This window comes from Cupressus sempervirens, chromosome 1 (genome assembly GCF_028749045.1).
Source record: "Cupressus sempervirens isolate cs-2001-9-10 chromosome 1, ASM2874904v1, whole genome shotgun sequence".
Lineage (NCBI taxonomy): Eukaryota > Viridiplantae > Streptophyta > Pinopsida > Cupressales > Cupressaceae > Cupressus > Cupressus sempervirens.
Window position 1 is genome coordinate 20,117,783 of NC_143118.1, and position 16,419 is coordinate 20,134,201.

The 16,419-nt window shown below is 34.6% G+C and overlaps 1 protein-coding gene across 2 annotated transcripts in view; it reads right to left on the reverse strand.

The window, feature by feature from the left end:
- Positions 1-4,556: 4,556 nt before the first annotated feature.
- The window catches only part of LOC149575951 (uncharacterized), a 212,090-nt gene continuing 200,227 nt past the window's right edge, over positions 4,557-16,419 (reverse strand). Inside the window, exons 5-7 of one of the 2 annotated variants that reach the window (XM_089816079.1) lie at positions 9,546-9,708; positions 5,180-5,255; positions 4,557-5,093 (exon numbers count right to left, since the gene is read on the reverse strand). In XM_089816079.1, the coding sequence (XP_089672205.1) occupies positions 5,051-5,093; positions 5,180-5,255; positions 9,546-9,708 (282 nt within the window). In that variant the 3' untranslated portion in view covers positions 4,557-5,050. The remainder of the gene's footprint in view (positions 5,094-5,179; positions 5,256-9,545; positions 9,709-16,419) is intronic. The other variant, XM_089816080.1, reaches the window with a different exon arrangement.

Genomic DNA, 16,419 nt, shown 5'->3' on the forward strand with positions numbered 1-16,419 from the left:
GTCAAGTACCATGCAGATGGTACCTTGGACAAATACAAAGCTAGACTTGTTGCTCGAGGATTCACCCAGCGCAAAGGCATTGATTATGAGGAGACATTTGCACCGACAGCCAAAATGAGCACTATTCACATTCTTCTTGCAATTGCAGCTCAGTATGGTTGGAAAGTTCATCAGATGGATGTGAAGAGCGCCTTTCTCAATGGTGAATTACAGGAAGAAGTCTACATGACGCAACCCCCAGGTTTTAAGGTTGTTGGTTCAAAACACAAAGTATGTAGACTCCAGAAGGCCCTCTATGGTCTTAAACAGGCCCCTAGGGCTTGGTACATAAAGATTGATCATTACTTGGTTACTCAAGGATTTCAGCATAGTCCGTCAGACAGTAATCTGTCTATTAAACACTCTGGTAATGATATTCTTTTTCTTGTTGTCTATGTGGATGATTTGATCATTACTGGAAATTCAGAACATTTGACTTCAGAAATCAAACAGGATCTATGCAGAACTTTTGATATGACAGATCTCGGATTGCTTCATTATTGTTTAGGTATTGAGGTTTGGCAGACTGACAACAGCATTTTTTTGTCTCAGTCCAAGTATGCCAGAAGTTTGCTTGATAGGTTTCGAATGCAGGATTGCAAATCTGCCTCCACTCCTATGGAGACTGGTCTGAAATTGTCCGCACAATTTGTTTCTCCTCCTGTAGATGAAACACTCTTCAGGCAGCTAGTAGGTAGTCTCATCTACCTTACTACTACTAGACCTGATCTCAATTTTGCAGTCAGCTACATCTCACGGTTCATGACAAACCCCAAGACTGATCATTGGATTGCAACGAAACGTGTGTTACGCTATGTACATGGTACTTCAGATTATGGTCTTCTTTACACAAGGAGTACTACTCCTCAGCTCAGTGGATTCACTGATTCCGATTAGGCCGGCTCAGTTGATGATAGGAAATCTACTTCTGGCTATGTGTTTAGTATCGGATCTGCAACAGTTACTTGGACCAGTAAGAAGCAACAGGCACATGCACTCTCCTCTACAGAAGCAGAATATAGAGGAGCTGTCAAGGCAGCTTGTGAAGCAGTTTGGCTCCGGCAGATGCTTGCAGATATGCATATTCCTCAAGTAGGTCCGACTTCTTTGTTTTCAGACAATCAGGGCGTACTCAAACTTGCCAAGAACCCAGTGTTTCATGAACGAACCAAGCACATCGAGCTTCATTGCCATTACATCCGACAATTAGTAGAAGATGGATCTATTCAGTTACGCTATGTTCCTACCTCAGAGCAATCAGTAGATATTTTCACTAAACCCCTTGGTCCTGACAAGTTTGTTAAATTCAGGGGATCTATTGGTGTAGTAAATAGATTGAGCATTAAGGGGGGGTATTAAAATAACCTTCATGTTTCCTTTTAATGCTCACTATTGTATCTTATTATATCTCTGTAAATATTAGAATGTTTCTAATATTTAGTATAGTCTAGAATAGAATGTTTCTATTCTATTCGACTCTCCTCTTTGTATATATAGATCAGTTTGATCTCTGATTAATTCATTCAAATTTTCTGCCATTTACATTTGTAACATATATAGTGTCACAAGTAGTTGATTTATTGTTTAGGGATATTTTCAAGCTTCATGGTATGCCCAAGGGTATGGTTAGTGATAGGAACAAGAAGTTCCCAAGCCTCTTTTGGTGGAAAGTTTTTGGACTAAGTGGTATTGAGTTCACTACCTGCACTAGTTACATACCATGTGTATCAAGATGTCACCATTCATGTCAATATACATGTACGATCTCCTATTTTTGTTGATTTACTCTTTGAGAATAGTAAAGTGCCTAAGGTGTGAGATTTGCTACAGAGGAACAAATATAATGTAATCATTTAGAACCAACAATATTTGAATGTTGATCAACATTGTACAAAATGCAATTTTGAGGTTATTGACATAATTTATCTAAGACTTCACCATGTAGAAAATCCACTTTCACAAAGAGTAGGTTGAAAAAACTTAAGCCTTAATACTATAGCCCTTTCAAAGTCTCAAAAAGAGTTGAAGAAATAGCTTATAATGAGCTAGAGTTGCTAGCAATAAGGTGCATAATGTATTTCACGTGTCCAAACTCAAAAATAACACTTAGGCATAATGCAATTCCTTCATCAAGTTTACTGCCATTAGATGATGAGAAGTTTATCTTTCATTCTATAGGGCATTGTTGAGTATAGGTGTTAATGTTGTAGCTTTGGTCAGATTAGTTTGATCAAGAGATAAATTGTCTTAATCAATCATTATGTTTATCAATTAAACATTATTATCATTGATTAGTAATTATTAGATAATTCTATTTATAGATAGATCAATTGATCTATCTATCAATGGATTGATCCACCATCCATCCATCCATCCATCCACCTATCTACCTACCTATCTATCCATCTATCTACAAATCTATCCATCCATTCATCTACCTATATACCTATCTATCCATCCATCCATCTACATATCTATCCATCTATCCATCTACCTATCTACCTATCTACCTACCTATTTATTTGTCTACCTAACTATCTATCTATGCATCCGTTTACCTATGCATCTATCCATCTATATATCTACCTATCTATCTATCCACCTATCTTCCTAGCTATCCATCTATCTACCTAGCTATCTATCCATCAATCTATTTATCTACCTATCCATCGACCTATCTATCTATCCAACAAGCCAGCCAGCTAACCCTCCATCCATCAATCTATCTATCATATAAAATGTTTACAAAAATAGTCCAATGTTGTTACCGATTTATTCATCTATCTATCTATCACATTAAATGTGTAAAAACATAACCAAACGTTGCTATCAATTTATTAAGATCGATATATTTATAAGAACCTCATAACATAACAATAATGGATTGTATTCCCTGATTTAGTTGTCACTTTTACGAGACAATGTTCATAATACTTGTTATTATATTAATTATCTGATTAATGAATAGAAATGTCCTATGAAGGGACATGTCTATTCATAACCTATTCTCTATGTATAAATTTAAGAGGATGTTGCATTTGGAACACACATACCAAAATATATGGCAGTGCTATTACATTTGCAGCAATCTGAGAAAAATAACATTATGAACAGGTTGCATTGTGATTATTGATATGTATAATTAATCAGATCTGCCAAGCACTTGAAACGCACAGAAAAAGAACAGTGTTATTACATATTGCAGCAATCTCTAGCCTTTGTATTTGCATCTTATATTGAAAGAAACCATACAGATATACTTCCAAGTTGGTAGCCCAATTTACTTGTACAAATCTGCAAGAAGAATTTGATCAATCATATCAACAAGGAGATTCAGGTGAGAGTGCATTAATCACATAAAGAGATATGTAGATAAAATAAAATAAAAGGTATTAAATATGATCCTATTTCCTTATCAATAGGGTTTGTACTCTGCAGAAGAGCACTTGATCAAGTGGAAGAATTTATAAGTAGAGGATCCTACATGGGAAAATGAACAGATTTTGCAGCATCTGGAATTGCAATTGCTAGGGAAGAAGCAATTTTAAAGAGGGAGAAGTTGAGAACTATAATGTCCCCTTCTTGAGCTCATTTTTTGTTATGCTTGATTTTATTTTCAATAATAGAACTCGTTAGATTGAACTTGTTCGCCCTATGGCTCTGTGAGGACAAAACCCCTTGCAGGGAACATCTTCTTCATTAGTGAAAGATCTAACCTGGGAGATTTATTTGTGGTTTCCTTTAAAATTTAGAAATCATATTTAGGGTTATTCTGAAATTGTTTTGTTGGTTTAAACAAAAGATTCACAGTGCAGATTACAGGAGTAAGAACAGATTTGATTGAAGTTTTTATGCTCCTTTCTACATTCATTGATGGTTACCCCTCCTCCCACAAGCAGACTGTACATTTTCAAAGGGCAAGAAGACTAATGGTCTGAGGGTAACTTCCTAGGGTATGGGCATATTAGAGTTGAGTCACCTAGCATTGGGGTGTGATTTCCAATGAAGAGGTGACACCTAAGTTTACTGACCTCTGGCTTTCAATTTACAGCTAAGAAGACCATTTTATTAGGCATGGGATTGTATAGAAGACAAATTGTTGGTTTCAAACAATATTGTCCCGTTACATCTTATGGGTATGTCTGTAATGTCAATACGGTAACATTTATCCATCTGGGTATTGTTATTAATCATATATGGATGTTTACATTTTGTATCAACTCTGAACGTTTAACTCCAGTTGAGGGTATTCTGAACATTGAAGGTTGGATGTTATTTCTTCAATATCATTAGTACAAATCTATTCCCTGCAATTCAAATTTCTTTATATCATAACTGCATTCTGAGACAAGCTCAAATCAGAACTTCCAGTAGGTGTGTGTGTGTGTGGAGGGGGGTCTAAAGTACAGTACTCTATCCTATTTTAAATGTCACTGAAAGCACTTTAGAGCCAAGCAGATAACCTGTGCAATTGAAGTGAGAAATCAAATGAAATTCATAAATGGTGCTAGGGAAGATTGAAAAACTTACAAAACATATAGAAGCTATTAAAATAGGGATACTAAATATACATTTCACAGCTTGCTTTGAGAAGTTTCCAGTCATTTCCTGTAAATACGTTCTACAACTTACTGATACAACCTTGTTTTCCCTTTCTGCCCTAAAATATCTAAACAATAAATTCAGTCATAAATACGTTTCTAGACATACTGAATATTTTCTGGGGAAACTGCTTGATTTCTTCAAAGGCCAAACAGTTTTAGATCCCAGAAATCTTAGTATCCTATCAAGTTTTTAATGTAAACGAAACTTATTCAGAGTCCTATTGACCTGCTTTGGCCAATTGTGATTAACATAGTAATTTCTTTCTTTTGTACTACAATTTGGAATTTTTTTTTCCCATTTATTCTATGAATTTAATTTTATGGAAGCATCAATTACAGAATCACCTAATAGTTACACCTGATATACTGCCTAAACACAAGCCATGGCTATAATCTCCTTTGCTTAGCTAGTCATCATTATTCGTGAAATGAACACCTCTTTGCTTAGCCCTGCACAAGTGCAACAAAAGTGAATAATATGGAAAAGAGCCAGTTTAAGCAAATCCCCCCAAGATTTCAAATGATATAACTCTTACCTACGTGATGCTGGAGCTGCACGAGGTTTATTTTTAACAGTTGGTGGCTTACCCAAAACAGGAGGTTGTGAACCTTCTGTAACTCAAACAAAGAAATCTAAATGTGAGACCAGGAAATGAAGTAAATGAGTGAAGTTCCATCAATAAAAACTCATTTATAAACTAGAAGTTCTACTCCGAAGATTCCAATGTTGTGAGGCTGAATTTCATGGCTGGATATTAAAAAAAAAACAAATCTGTGACAGATAAATCTCCTATTTATCATTAATTATGAAGTAGCAAATTTAGAACATATTCAACATTAGAGTTCAAAGTCAGAAAATGTAGATGTTCAAAAGCATAAATAAAATAAAGTGCTACCTCTGAGCAAACAATCAAAGTCTTTCATTAGAAGTGAAGGACCATAGTACAACAAAAGCTAACAGTTATATACAGATGTGTGATTACTTATTTCAATGAAACATGTGAAAGTTAAGCCACAAATAAAACTCCTGAGATTATGTCTATTCAAATATCATTAATTGGTTTCCTCTGCATTATAAATCCTCAAACAGAAAAGCCATAAAATAGAGTCTATATACAACTCAAATAAATTAAGATATTTTTTAACACTGCAAACAAGATTGAAGAATCAATTCTCTGACTAAAATTAAGATACTGCTTTTGAACTATGTCAAATATGAACAAAGCTAATTAAACTCTAAATGTGCTCAACCATGTATAAAATAAGTTTTTGCTTCAACTGTGCCTAGCAAAAGATAACAACGGTTTTTCATATAAAAACATTTCATAAGATGATAAATCAAAGAATGACTTTCCATCAAACGTCTTTTGTACTTGTTAATAGAGAAACCTGTGAGAAAATTCTTTCTTTTTATCTGGGATTAAAATAAATTAATAAATTATATTATATTTTATACTAACAACTCTATGATAAACAATCTTGAAAAATCTAAATATCTGATGAAACCAAACTTGCAAAATCTAGCAGTCTCATCTCAGACATGTTTATCGTAGGAAAACTGAATACAATGATAGGAGCATTAATATATATCTTAAAATATTCGTAAATGATGAGAAAGTTGGTTATTCCCCCTGAACCTCTCCTAAGATCTATAGCCTATACATCAAAAGTGTGCTTATCCAAAAACTCTAGATAGCACAGTTAAATCAAAGAACAAGTACAAGACCAAATTCTTGGCTACCACAAATAAATTTATAAAAGGCCATTGATTGAGCATGGGGATTAAAGAATTTGTAAGTGTAGGAGATTTATTCTGAGAAGAATCAATTGCTAACCTTGTTTGGGCATAACTGCTGTATTCCTACTGAGAATCACTGGACAGTTGATAGATTGCATTACTTGAAAGTCGTGTACTTACCTCTACCTCTCAGCACAGAGCCTATTGACGCATTCTAGAAAAATATTCATAAGAGTACAAACGGTGTATTTTTTTTTGTCATTTTAATTGCTCATATAGGCTGATCATGGTACACCTGTACATGAAGCAAATTTTGAGGAAGGTACCAGGTTCAGGCCATTAGCTCCAAACTATCAGTGCTTGATCAGAAGGGGCATTGTGAATAACCATGATGAAGTGCTCCATAATTCTTTATCCACAAGTTAGATGAGGTCGGGGAATGAACATGAGAAACTCAAGCACAAGGCTATTGAAGAGATATATAGAATCTAAAAGGGTATTGAAAGAGTCCATAAAACCATCTTTTGTTTCCATGATGAAAGCCATGCAACTTTAAAATAACAAGTTCAAGTATCGTCAATGAGGCGAGAAGGGCTTTAAAATTATGATGAATCTAAAACATTATGATGTGATCCCTGTCAATGGCAACTTTTACTAATTTGTCTTTTGTCATGGCCTGAAACATAACTCCGTTTACTACTCGAAAAAAACCAAGTTGCTTTGCACAAACAGTTCCTTTGGTATGCAGGAAATCTCAACGTATATTCAGATGTAAAAATAAATATTAAAGCTAAAATCTGTAATGTCCCTTTCTGAGAATTTTGTTAACTCTAAATTTATAGTATTTTATTTCTAAGCAATAGCAAGGAAATATTGCAATACTAACCAGAAACATGTTAACACTAACATCAATGATCAAACTTCTTGCATAAGAGGTAATGTTAAAACTTAATACAACTCACTTACAAAACAGAAAACTGATATTAACTTACTGATGTAAATAGCTGCATACAGCCAATCCTCATCCATTTGTAATTCAAAATTGCATAGATAAACAAGTAACAGGAAGTTCCAACTCATATGGCTATAGTAGCAATCATCAGAGCAGAATAGAGTCGCTAATGCAAACGATTACTAATAAAAACTGTTGTTCTAAATACTCCTCAGAATAACAATAACATGGTACTATAGCAGTATTGTAGCAGCACTGTAGTGGCGGCATTGTAGCAAAATAAATTGTGCGCTTTCAGCACAAATGCTATTCCTTAAATGGAAATACCTACAAAAGATGAGGATTTTTTATATTCAATCCAGATTCAAAACTAAGAGGGTTTTCCTCCTACAATCCAAGAGTTTTTGCCCTTGGATGATAAGATGAACAGAAGTTCTCAATCCCAAAAAAAGGCTTTAATTTCAATAAACAATGGATGATTGAACAATTCTATTCCTTTTGTAATATCCTTTACATCCCTCTAATTTGAACATTTTTCCCTCCAAAAACTCCCTCCAAAAGTATCTGTGAACACTTTAATTAAATATTATATGTGGCCTTATAATGTCCCATTTAGATGGCCATTTTTAAAACAATAATAATATTTAAGTTGTTCTTTTATAATAGCCTGAAATAAAGTTACTGAACCAGCTTAAAATATTATTATTAAATTAGCTCCCTAACCTTATCTCCTATCTTACAGAAAATAAAGAAATAGGCTACAGGTCTACAAGTTATTTTACTTTTGAAAAGGGGACATGAGAAAATAAAAAGGTTCAAATTTGAGGGGTTTGAATTGTGTGCAAACAATGCCAGGAATACCCAATGATTCCACGGTGGATATGATGATTCCGAAACAATTCCAGATGAACTTCAACATCAGCAAAACTTCCAAGGCAATTTTTTATGCTTTTTAACTAACAAAACCCTTAACAACCATCCCCAAACACTAAAGAACCAGCACACTATGCATTCTGTGTTTTTAATAACTGACAATAATAGCATACAGGTGCTGTGATAAGTAACAGGCATTTTGTGTGTTTAATAACTCTCAACAACATACAGGAAACAAGTTGCAGCAAACAGACTTAGCAATCTAAACCTCAGCAATAACCAGTTAGCAAATAATAACAAAGATCAAACCCCCAATCAAGGTCCTTTCTAAAGGACAGTAAATCAAACTTAGGGATATAATTTATTTTATTAAGCTTCTTAAATTGGGAAAAAGCATCAAACATAAAAGCTACTGAAATCAAACTTAGGGTTATAATTTGTTTCATCAATCTTTCTTTTTATGGCCTTTAGTTCTAAATTCCTTTAGAAAAGCACTGAATATTTTTTTGTTCATTTTGCTTTGTCTTTTTTAGTTTTACTTTCTTTGTTTTTCTTAAAAAGTTTATAGTTTTAAATTCCAAAATCTACTGTAGTTTGATAAATAAAAAAATGTTTATTTAGTCATAATATTTAAGAATAACAAATATTTATAATGACATTCAAATTTAATGAATTAGTATATCATATTTCACATTTATAATATTTATGGAAGTTTTATTACCTAGCGCATGATGATATGTGGTCTTCTGAACCTAATTCCTTTTTTAGACTGCAAATATCTGTCTTATTTTTCCTTTTTTATACGCATACCTAGAATATAGCCAGCTCCTTATAAAAAAACCCCACCCCAGCATACCATACACACACCCATACCATTACCCAATTGACTGATTCCTATCCAGCAACTTAGATGAAATAAAAAAATCCTTCAAGAACCAACTGAAATCTTTGGACAATTTTTCTTTTTATATTAAATATCATTTACAAATCTTGTGCTCATTCGAGCAACAACATGAAACTTACAAGCCTATTCAAGCTCATTATGAGCAGCCACACTAGAAACAACAATTGGAAGACCAAGAGTCACAACTTCGAATTTCACAAAGATGTCCCCCTTGGGAATTGAACCAGGGTCTCCATAAAGAACTCATTGCTTCAACCAAGCAAAATCCCTTGGAAAATTTTAGAGACGTATACAAAAAAAATCTCCAAATTTCTAAACACGCATTTTTCAGAAAATAAATTGATCTGCACTTCCAAATTCACAAATAGGAAGACTACCATTGTATTCAGGACCATGAAAAACTCTTGTATTTGTAATTTGTCCAAAAAAACTCACCAGGTAGGGATTGTGTCTGCAGCTGTGTTGCATCAATTTGACTTAGAAATGATGTATCCATCATTGGAGTGTGAATAAATTGAGATGAAGACACCTTCCGTCCTTTCTTCTTGTTTGAAAAACCGTATGTTTCAAGCTGTTTCTGAAGATGTTCTGTTTCCTCCTTTCAGTATAGGAAGAATCACACACAACTCATCAATTTCAATTCCATTATAACATGAGAAATACATAAACTACAATTATTTATGGAAAAAATAAATCTTTATCAAGGCTACACAAATCATCTCCACTAAAAAGCACAAACAAAATCTAATTTAGTTCTTGACATGGCTTGCCCATGCTTGTAATATTTCCTTCTTTGCATTGTCAAGCACCAGTTTCTTTAGGTATGCTCAAGAAAAGCAAACAGATAGTTATGTGCAAGAAAGCAAACACAGACAATTTTATACTCAAATACAGCTTAAGAATTCAACTGAAAAAATTATCCATTTTTTAAAAGGAAGAAAATCAAAGACCAGGTCTAGTAAACTCAGGTTGTAGCATGGATGGATCCTTGGAGATTGGATATATCAAGCCATTAATACACAAGATTCATGCATATTTAATCTTCAAGTCATAGATTGCTTCCAATCAATTTATTGTTCCATCAGTACACTCAGTAATGAGAAAACAACACTAACAATATAAGTCTACACATCTCTAGCGTGGCCATGCAACATGCTCAAATCTAAATGTGGGGGCAAGACTAACACAAATTCAACTTAATACAGATTTGGTATGTGCTGAAAGGTATCCCAAAGATTCAAGGTATCAATCCATATTAATGACACATATTGTGGTCACAACGACACCTCCAATCACTTGAGTAACTCTCTGCACATTATTAAATGAATTCTGTTAGTTATAAAGTTAACGGAGACACCAAACAATCATGCGCAATGAAATTCAACATTCTTTTATCTTAAAATATCATTAGATATATCAAACAAGATGGTGATGACATAGAAACTCTATGGACTTTTGCCCTTCCTAGAAGACCACCTGCATTATACTATATGATTTGATCATGCCCACTTATTCCACAAGAAAACTATGTTGTGGGGTACGGCCCCCAGGTCCCAAGTCTCAAGCACTCTCAACCTTGCCCACAACCATGGTGGCATTTTTTTATAAGAGCTCAACTGTAGAAATTAATACAACATTGGAACATTAAAAAACTAATATAAACATAAAATGTGCCTTAAACCAAAGTTTCCTCAAGTTTCCAAGATGGGCACGACAAGGGTTTCTGAGATGGCAATTTTTTTTTTTGCCATTTTTGGGGATGGCTGTAGTACAATAAAGGGGACAAGCTATATAAAAGTAGAGAAAATTAGAATATGTTGGGAAAACTAAAATATTCATATAAAAACATAAAAGAAGCATGCACTTAAAAATTAAAGAACCTTAAAATATAAGAACTCGCAGAATACCTCTACAAAATTTGTGTCATTTTGAGAGTCAATCAAATTTATTCTAGAATACAAAGTCGCCTAAGTGTCCCTCTTTCCTAGAGCATGTTCAGGATGAGGATGCTTGGAAGAAAAAGCCAAGGATGCATCTCCGGGTAATGTAGCCTAAAAGTCTATAATGTGCCATCACTAAGAGTTGTTTCAAAAAACACAATTATTTCATAAAAAGTTATTCACTGATCTGCCATCTTAGTATTTTGGAAGATTACTGGCATTTTTCGTGAAGGAAAATTAATCACAATTGCACAATAGTAGGATGGAATCTATCTTGCACAAAAAAAACTATTTTTTATATTGAAATCGTTTACAAATCTTGTGTTATTCAAGCAACAAGATGAGAATTACAAGCTTATTCAAGCTCCTTTTGAGCAACCACACTAGAGACAACATTTGGAAGACCAAGAGTCACAACTTAGAATTCACCTTTTACAATGAGACAAATACAACCAATAGAAGACCAAGAGTCACAATTAGAATTCCACAAAGATGTCCCTCTTGGGATTTCAACCAAGGTCTCCACAATGAGAACTCATTGCTTCAACCAACTAAGCTAAACCCCTTGGACACAAAGGAAAACTATCAATCTAAAGCTAGTAATATAATGAATTTTTTATTATTATAACCAAACAAAAAATTTAAAACTTTCAAAGTTAAAAAAGAGTTTTAGATAAGATAAATTTATTAATGTTCAATAGGAGACCACAAACGGGTCTAAGGGGATAAAAAGTGTACAACAAGGTCATAGCCAACAGTGGGAGCACCAAACGATGTCCGCAGAAAGAACAAAATAGGAAAGCCAAAAGACAAAACAAGAGAAACCTAAATACATCTCACAGGCGAGCAATCCAAAACTGAAAAGTACACTCTAGGGCGAAGGTGAGCCCCAGGCCATCCTGAGGAGCTATGGAGATAGGATGATGTTGCTAAGTGTACCCTTTGTGGGGTCTTGTCCCCCAAGCAAGAGACACAAAAGTGAAGAAGGAGATGATGAGCTAGCTTGAAGTCTGACTCGGCAAGCACTGAAGCTCAAGAGTGTAATCACGAAGCCACATGGCCTCCTTCAGATATAGGGCAAGACACTATTGATTAGTGTATCTAAAGAAAGAGGAGAGGCTCAGAGTTGATGGGGCAACGAAATACAAAATGGGTCTTCGATTCCACCTCCCCAAGAGGGAAAAGGCAGAAAATCGTGTCCTCTCTGTCAATCTGATGGTCTCTGCTTGTATACGTAGCCAATGGGAGCCCACCCAAAAGGATCCCATGGAAATACATAGGGCATGAGTCCAATGGCGGGTGAGGTACTGAAGGTGAACAATGATCTCGTCCTTGAGATTTTTCAAAATGTTTTTGGGTGTTTTATGTGAATCTTTACTATTTTTATTAATTTATACATATTGCATGGTTGCATCTCGTTAATTTAAAATTGTGTAAATTTTTATAGCAAAAATCTATTTGGATTGGCTACTAGTTCAAGTTTAGTGGGCCTTATGACGAAAAATAGTTTAAATATTATCAAGCAACTCCTTTGTGGAAATTTGTTACAATAAAAAAACAAATTCCAAAAAGTGGAGCTTATATATGGAATTTTAATAACTGCAAGGTTAAAAATAAGAGCTCATATGATCAAGTGAAAAGTCACTTATGTTCCATGAGTGGGTGTGGAATTAAAATACGTCAAGGGCCACAAAGGAGGGATTGCCAAAAGAGAAAATTAAGGTATTTATTAGAGAACAAGAAAAAGCAAATGCCTTGGGCAAGAACAAAATTAAATTCCATTCTTTTGTGAATAAAACATCATTGAAGCCACCTACAGACTATCTTTTAATGGTGAAGCCACCTATAGATGAAATATTGTGCACTGCATCTATGCCAATGTCATCCTTCCAATTCGGGGAAATCAACATATCCGTGGGAAATGTTAGCAACAATTAGTAACACAACCTATAGCTATACAATACCTAGGTATGGAAAGGTGCACACCAGCACACCACCTTATTGGCAAAAGTTAAAAAAAAGTTATAGAAACATCACAAAAAACCAATTAGGATTTCACGGATTGAAACGAGTGGCCATCATTTTTGAAGGATGGAAATATTGCAAAAACCAACCTTTCATTAATGTTATTACAATGTTCCCTAAAGGGACAATAATTTGAGGAATATTGATTGTGAGAGGCTGTAATAACCCCGACTTGGTTATAGTTTAAACAACAATAATTTCCTTCACTAATCAGTAATTTGGCATTTTGTTGAACACTTGGTTAACAACCTTAATCTTCAAAGCATATGAATTCTAGATGGATAGATGCATTCATTAGATATAATGGACAAATCTGAAACAAATATTGATTTTTCTGTAGTATTCAACTCTCAATAATCAAATGCAATTTAAGTATCTTTCTTATGCAACAATAAGCAACATTACAATTTAATACTTCAGATTTATATTCACTTGGTGAAAACAAATACAAAGGAACCTAATTTTGCAATGGCAGATTAATCTTGCCTCCAGCAGCAATTTATCAATGTCCACAAGCCAGAATGAACCAATCCACAAAAACATTAACCACAGACCTGAGAAATAAATGTATATCCTCCTTGCTCCCATGTGGGTTACTGTTATGCAATGGCAACCCTTGGAAAAACAAATTGCAAGCTGGAGATATGAAACGTTGGCTCTCAAATGGGAATGGTAGGCCAAGATAATAAATCACAGGTCTATATACTTCAATGCAGACCCTTGAGAACACACCTGTGGCCACTATTTTGCTTAATTTCAAATCACAGGATGAAAGGGAAATGTTGCCCAGCCTCCCAAGAGATGTATCGGCTTGGTACCAGGTAAACACCAATTGTGCCTGAACTGATTACAACGCTGCCCTCCAGGTTGTTAACCGGCAATATACAATGCCCAGATCATGGCCTCAAATTGGATTGCAGGTTGGCAGTAAATCCACAACCATTCACTTCACAAATCTCACAATTACCTCAAACAAAATCGATCTCCTTAGACACTAACAACACAGTAGGAGAATTATATAATGTAATAATTCAGATCAAATAATTCACAATACCTCGTGTGAATTGCTAGGCACTTCTCAAAATCTCAAACTCAACCCTTTTACTTCAGCAAGGGCATCAAATATCAAAACCTTGAAAATGTCACAAAGATGACAAACGCATATAATATTCAATCAGATGGATTACTCATCAAATGGGCTCGTATTTAGGATCTCCAAATGGCACAAGTTTCTCAAATGAACTCCACTTAAGAAGCTTCATTAACACAACATTAAAATATAATGAAGTGTCATTATTATTTAATTTATTAATTGCTTTTGGCTCTCAAAAATGACCTTTTCCACCACAATATAATATTTTGTCACACAAGGCCACTCTTTCTTGTGCCCACAATTTAAAACTTTTCAACCCAATTCCAACGAGCTATGATACTGAGGTAACCAACAAAAATAGCAACCTCAACATATTTAGATGAAGAATAATAATAATTCAACCATCTTGCGAAAACAACTGAAGAAGCATCAAAATCAAAATCTAACAACCAGAGTGATCCTAATGAAGAAAGACAATAAATGAGCCTAATGGGGTGACTTATTATACATAGACACTCCCTCCAAGATTCTTAGAGCCCAAACCAAAAACCAGAAATAAAAACTAAGAGCATCACTCAACTCCTCTAACTCAATTGAGCTCATTGGAACCAACAATTTGACTGACTACAAATAGTGAGTTCCTCAAACGGAGCCAAAACACACCATAGGTTGTTGGAAAGCATACAACCCCACAACTGAGACCCTCAAATCCCACTATTAGCACACAAGGGTCGCAATGATGAATTGACCTAGCGAATTGTAGGAACCTGCTAAAAATGGGGACATTTCAGGTGCAAGTCAAGGATGCAGATTTGATTTCCCAAATCCTCACTGGGTCAATATAGATGGTGGGTGTTGATAACATTGTCCAGGTCATTATGGATAATGCAAAAAAAAATGTACAGTAGTAGGTGCTTTGGTTGAGGAAAGGTACACATTTTTTGGACACCACGCAAAAAACACTCCATTAACTTGATGCAAATAATTGGCACTCAGATAGAGTGGTTGAAAAATATATACACTAAGGGTAATGAGATAGAAATGTTTATGAAAAATCATCATACACCACAAAGCATCTTCAAAACTTTATTGAATTTGAAGTTATTGAAGGTAAATTTTCTTTATTCCATATGTACATATTTAAATATATTTTTAATGGATTTCCTACTCAAAAATAGGTTGTTGAGACCCAATCCACATCACACACTCTCTCCAATAGCCAGGATTCTCCATCCACTAGATATAGAGGCTAGTAATATGATTGGAGTCCCATTCGCCAGTGCTTACTACGGTGCCCTGCCCCACATTAATAATATTAGTTGAGTAATATGATTGACCCCTAGTTCACATGATCATTTTGAGACTTGTGAATGTATCAAAGGTGTTGGGCATTGTGGCCATTAGCTACCAATGAATTATTTGGACAATCAAATTTAGATAAACCAAAAGGTCTAGTCATTGATCTCGAATCCTAGATAATGATCGAGGGCTCATTTGGACTATGCCTTGAGTTTCACCAAGCCTGTCAAGAGTATTTGTTAGAGTAATTAGATATTTTCTAATTAACTCTATTCTATTTAAGCTAAACTTTAGGCATCTAATAATTAATTCTTTTATTAATTATTATCACACAACCTAAGTTTTACCTATTAGGGTTTGATCTCCTTTATAAGGATAATCTCTCTTTGTAATAGATTCATTCACTTTTGGTTATAGCAATTTATCTTTTTGCTCATCCAGAATGTCTCATCTGTGGATCTGGGAATTCCAGCCACCATAGCTTTTGCTTCTCTATTTAGTATTTTTGTGAGAAGTGTTTGCATGCAGGTGATTCTTGGGAGTTTTGGGGTTGAGCTTTCATTAACTTCAACATGGTATTAGAACTCCAGATCTTCATACCCTTATTTTGTCTATGAGAGATTTGGCATCGGTCTTCAAATCTGTGGCTTTCAAAGGATTTTGTTTTGGATCTAGGTAGGACCTATTTTTTGGGGCACTTCAAGCCCAGATGGACATCACTGTTGAGCTTAGAGCACTCGAAAACCCCCATTTTCATATAAAATAATTCCACTTTGGATGCTATTGAAATCTGAGGCAAAAAAATATTTCACCTAGGTCATTTTGACTTGGGCACACAAATTGATTCGGCAATATTAAAATATTTTCTTTGACAAAAAATTTCTTTTTGTTCCAAAATTAAAGAAAAATTTTGTGGATTTCTATTTGGAAGGTGAGCGCATGTTTTAAAGGG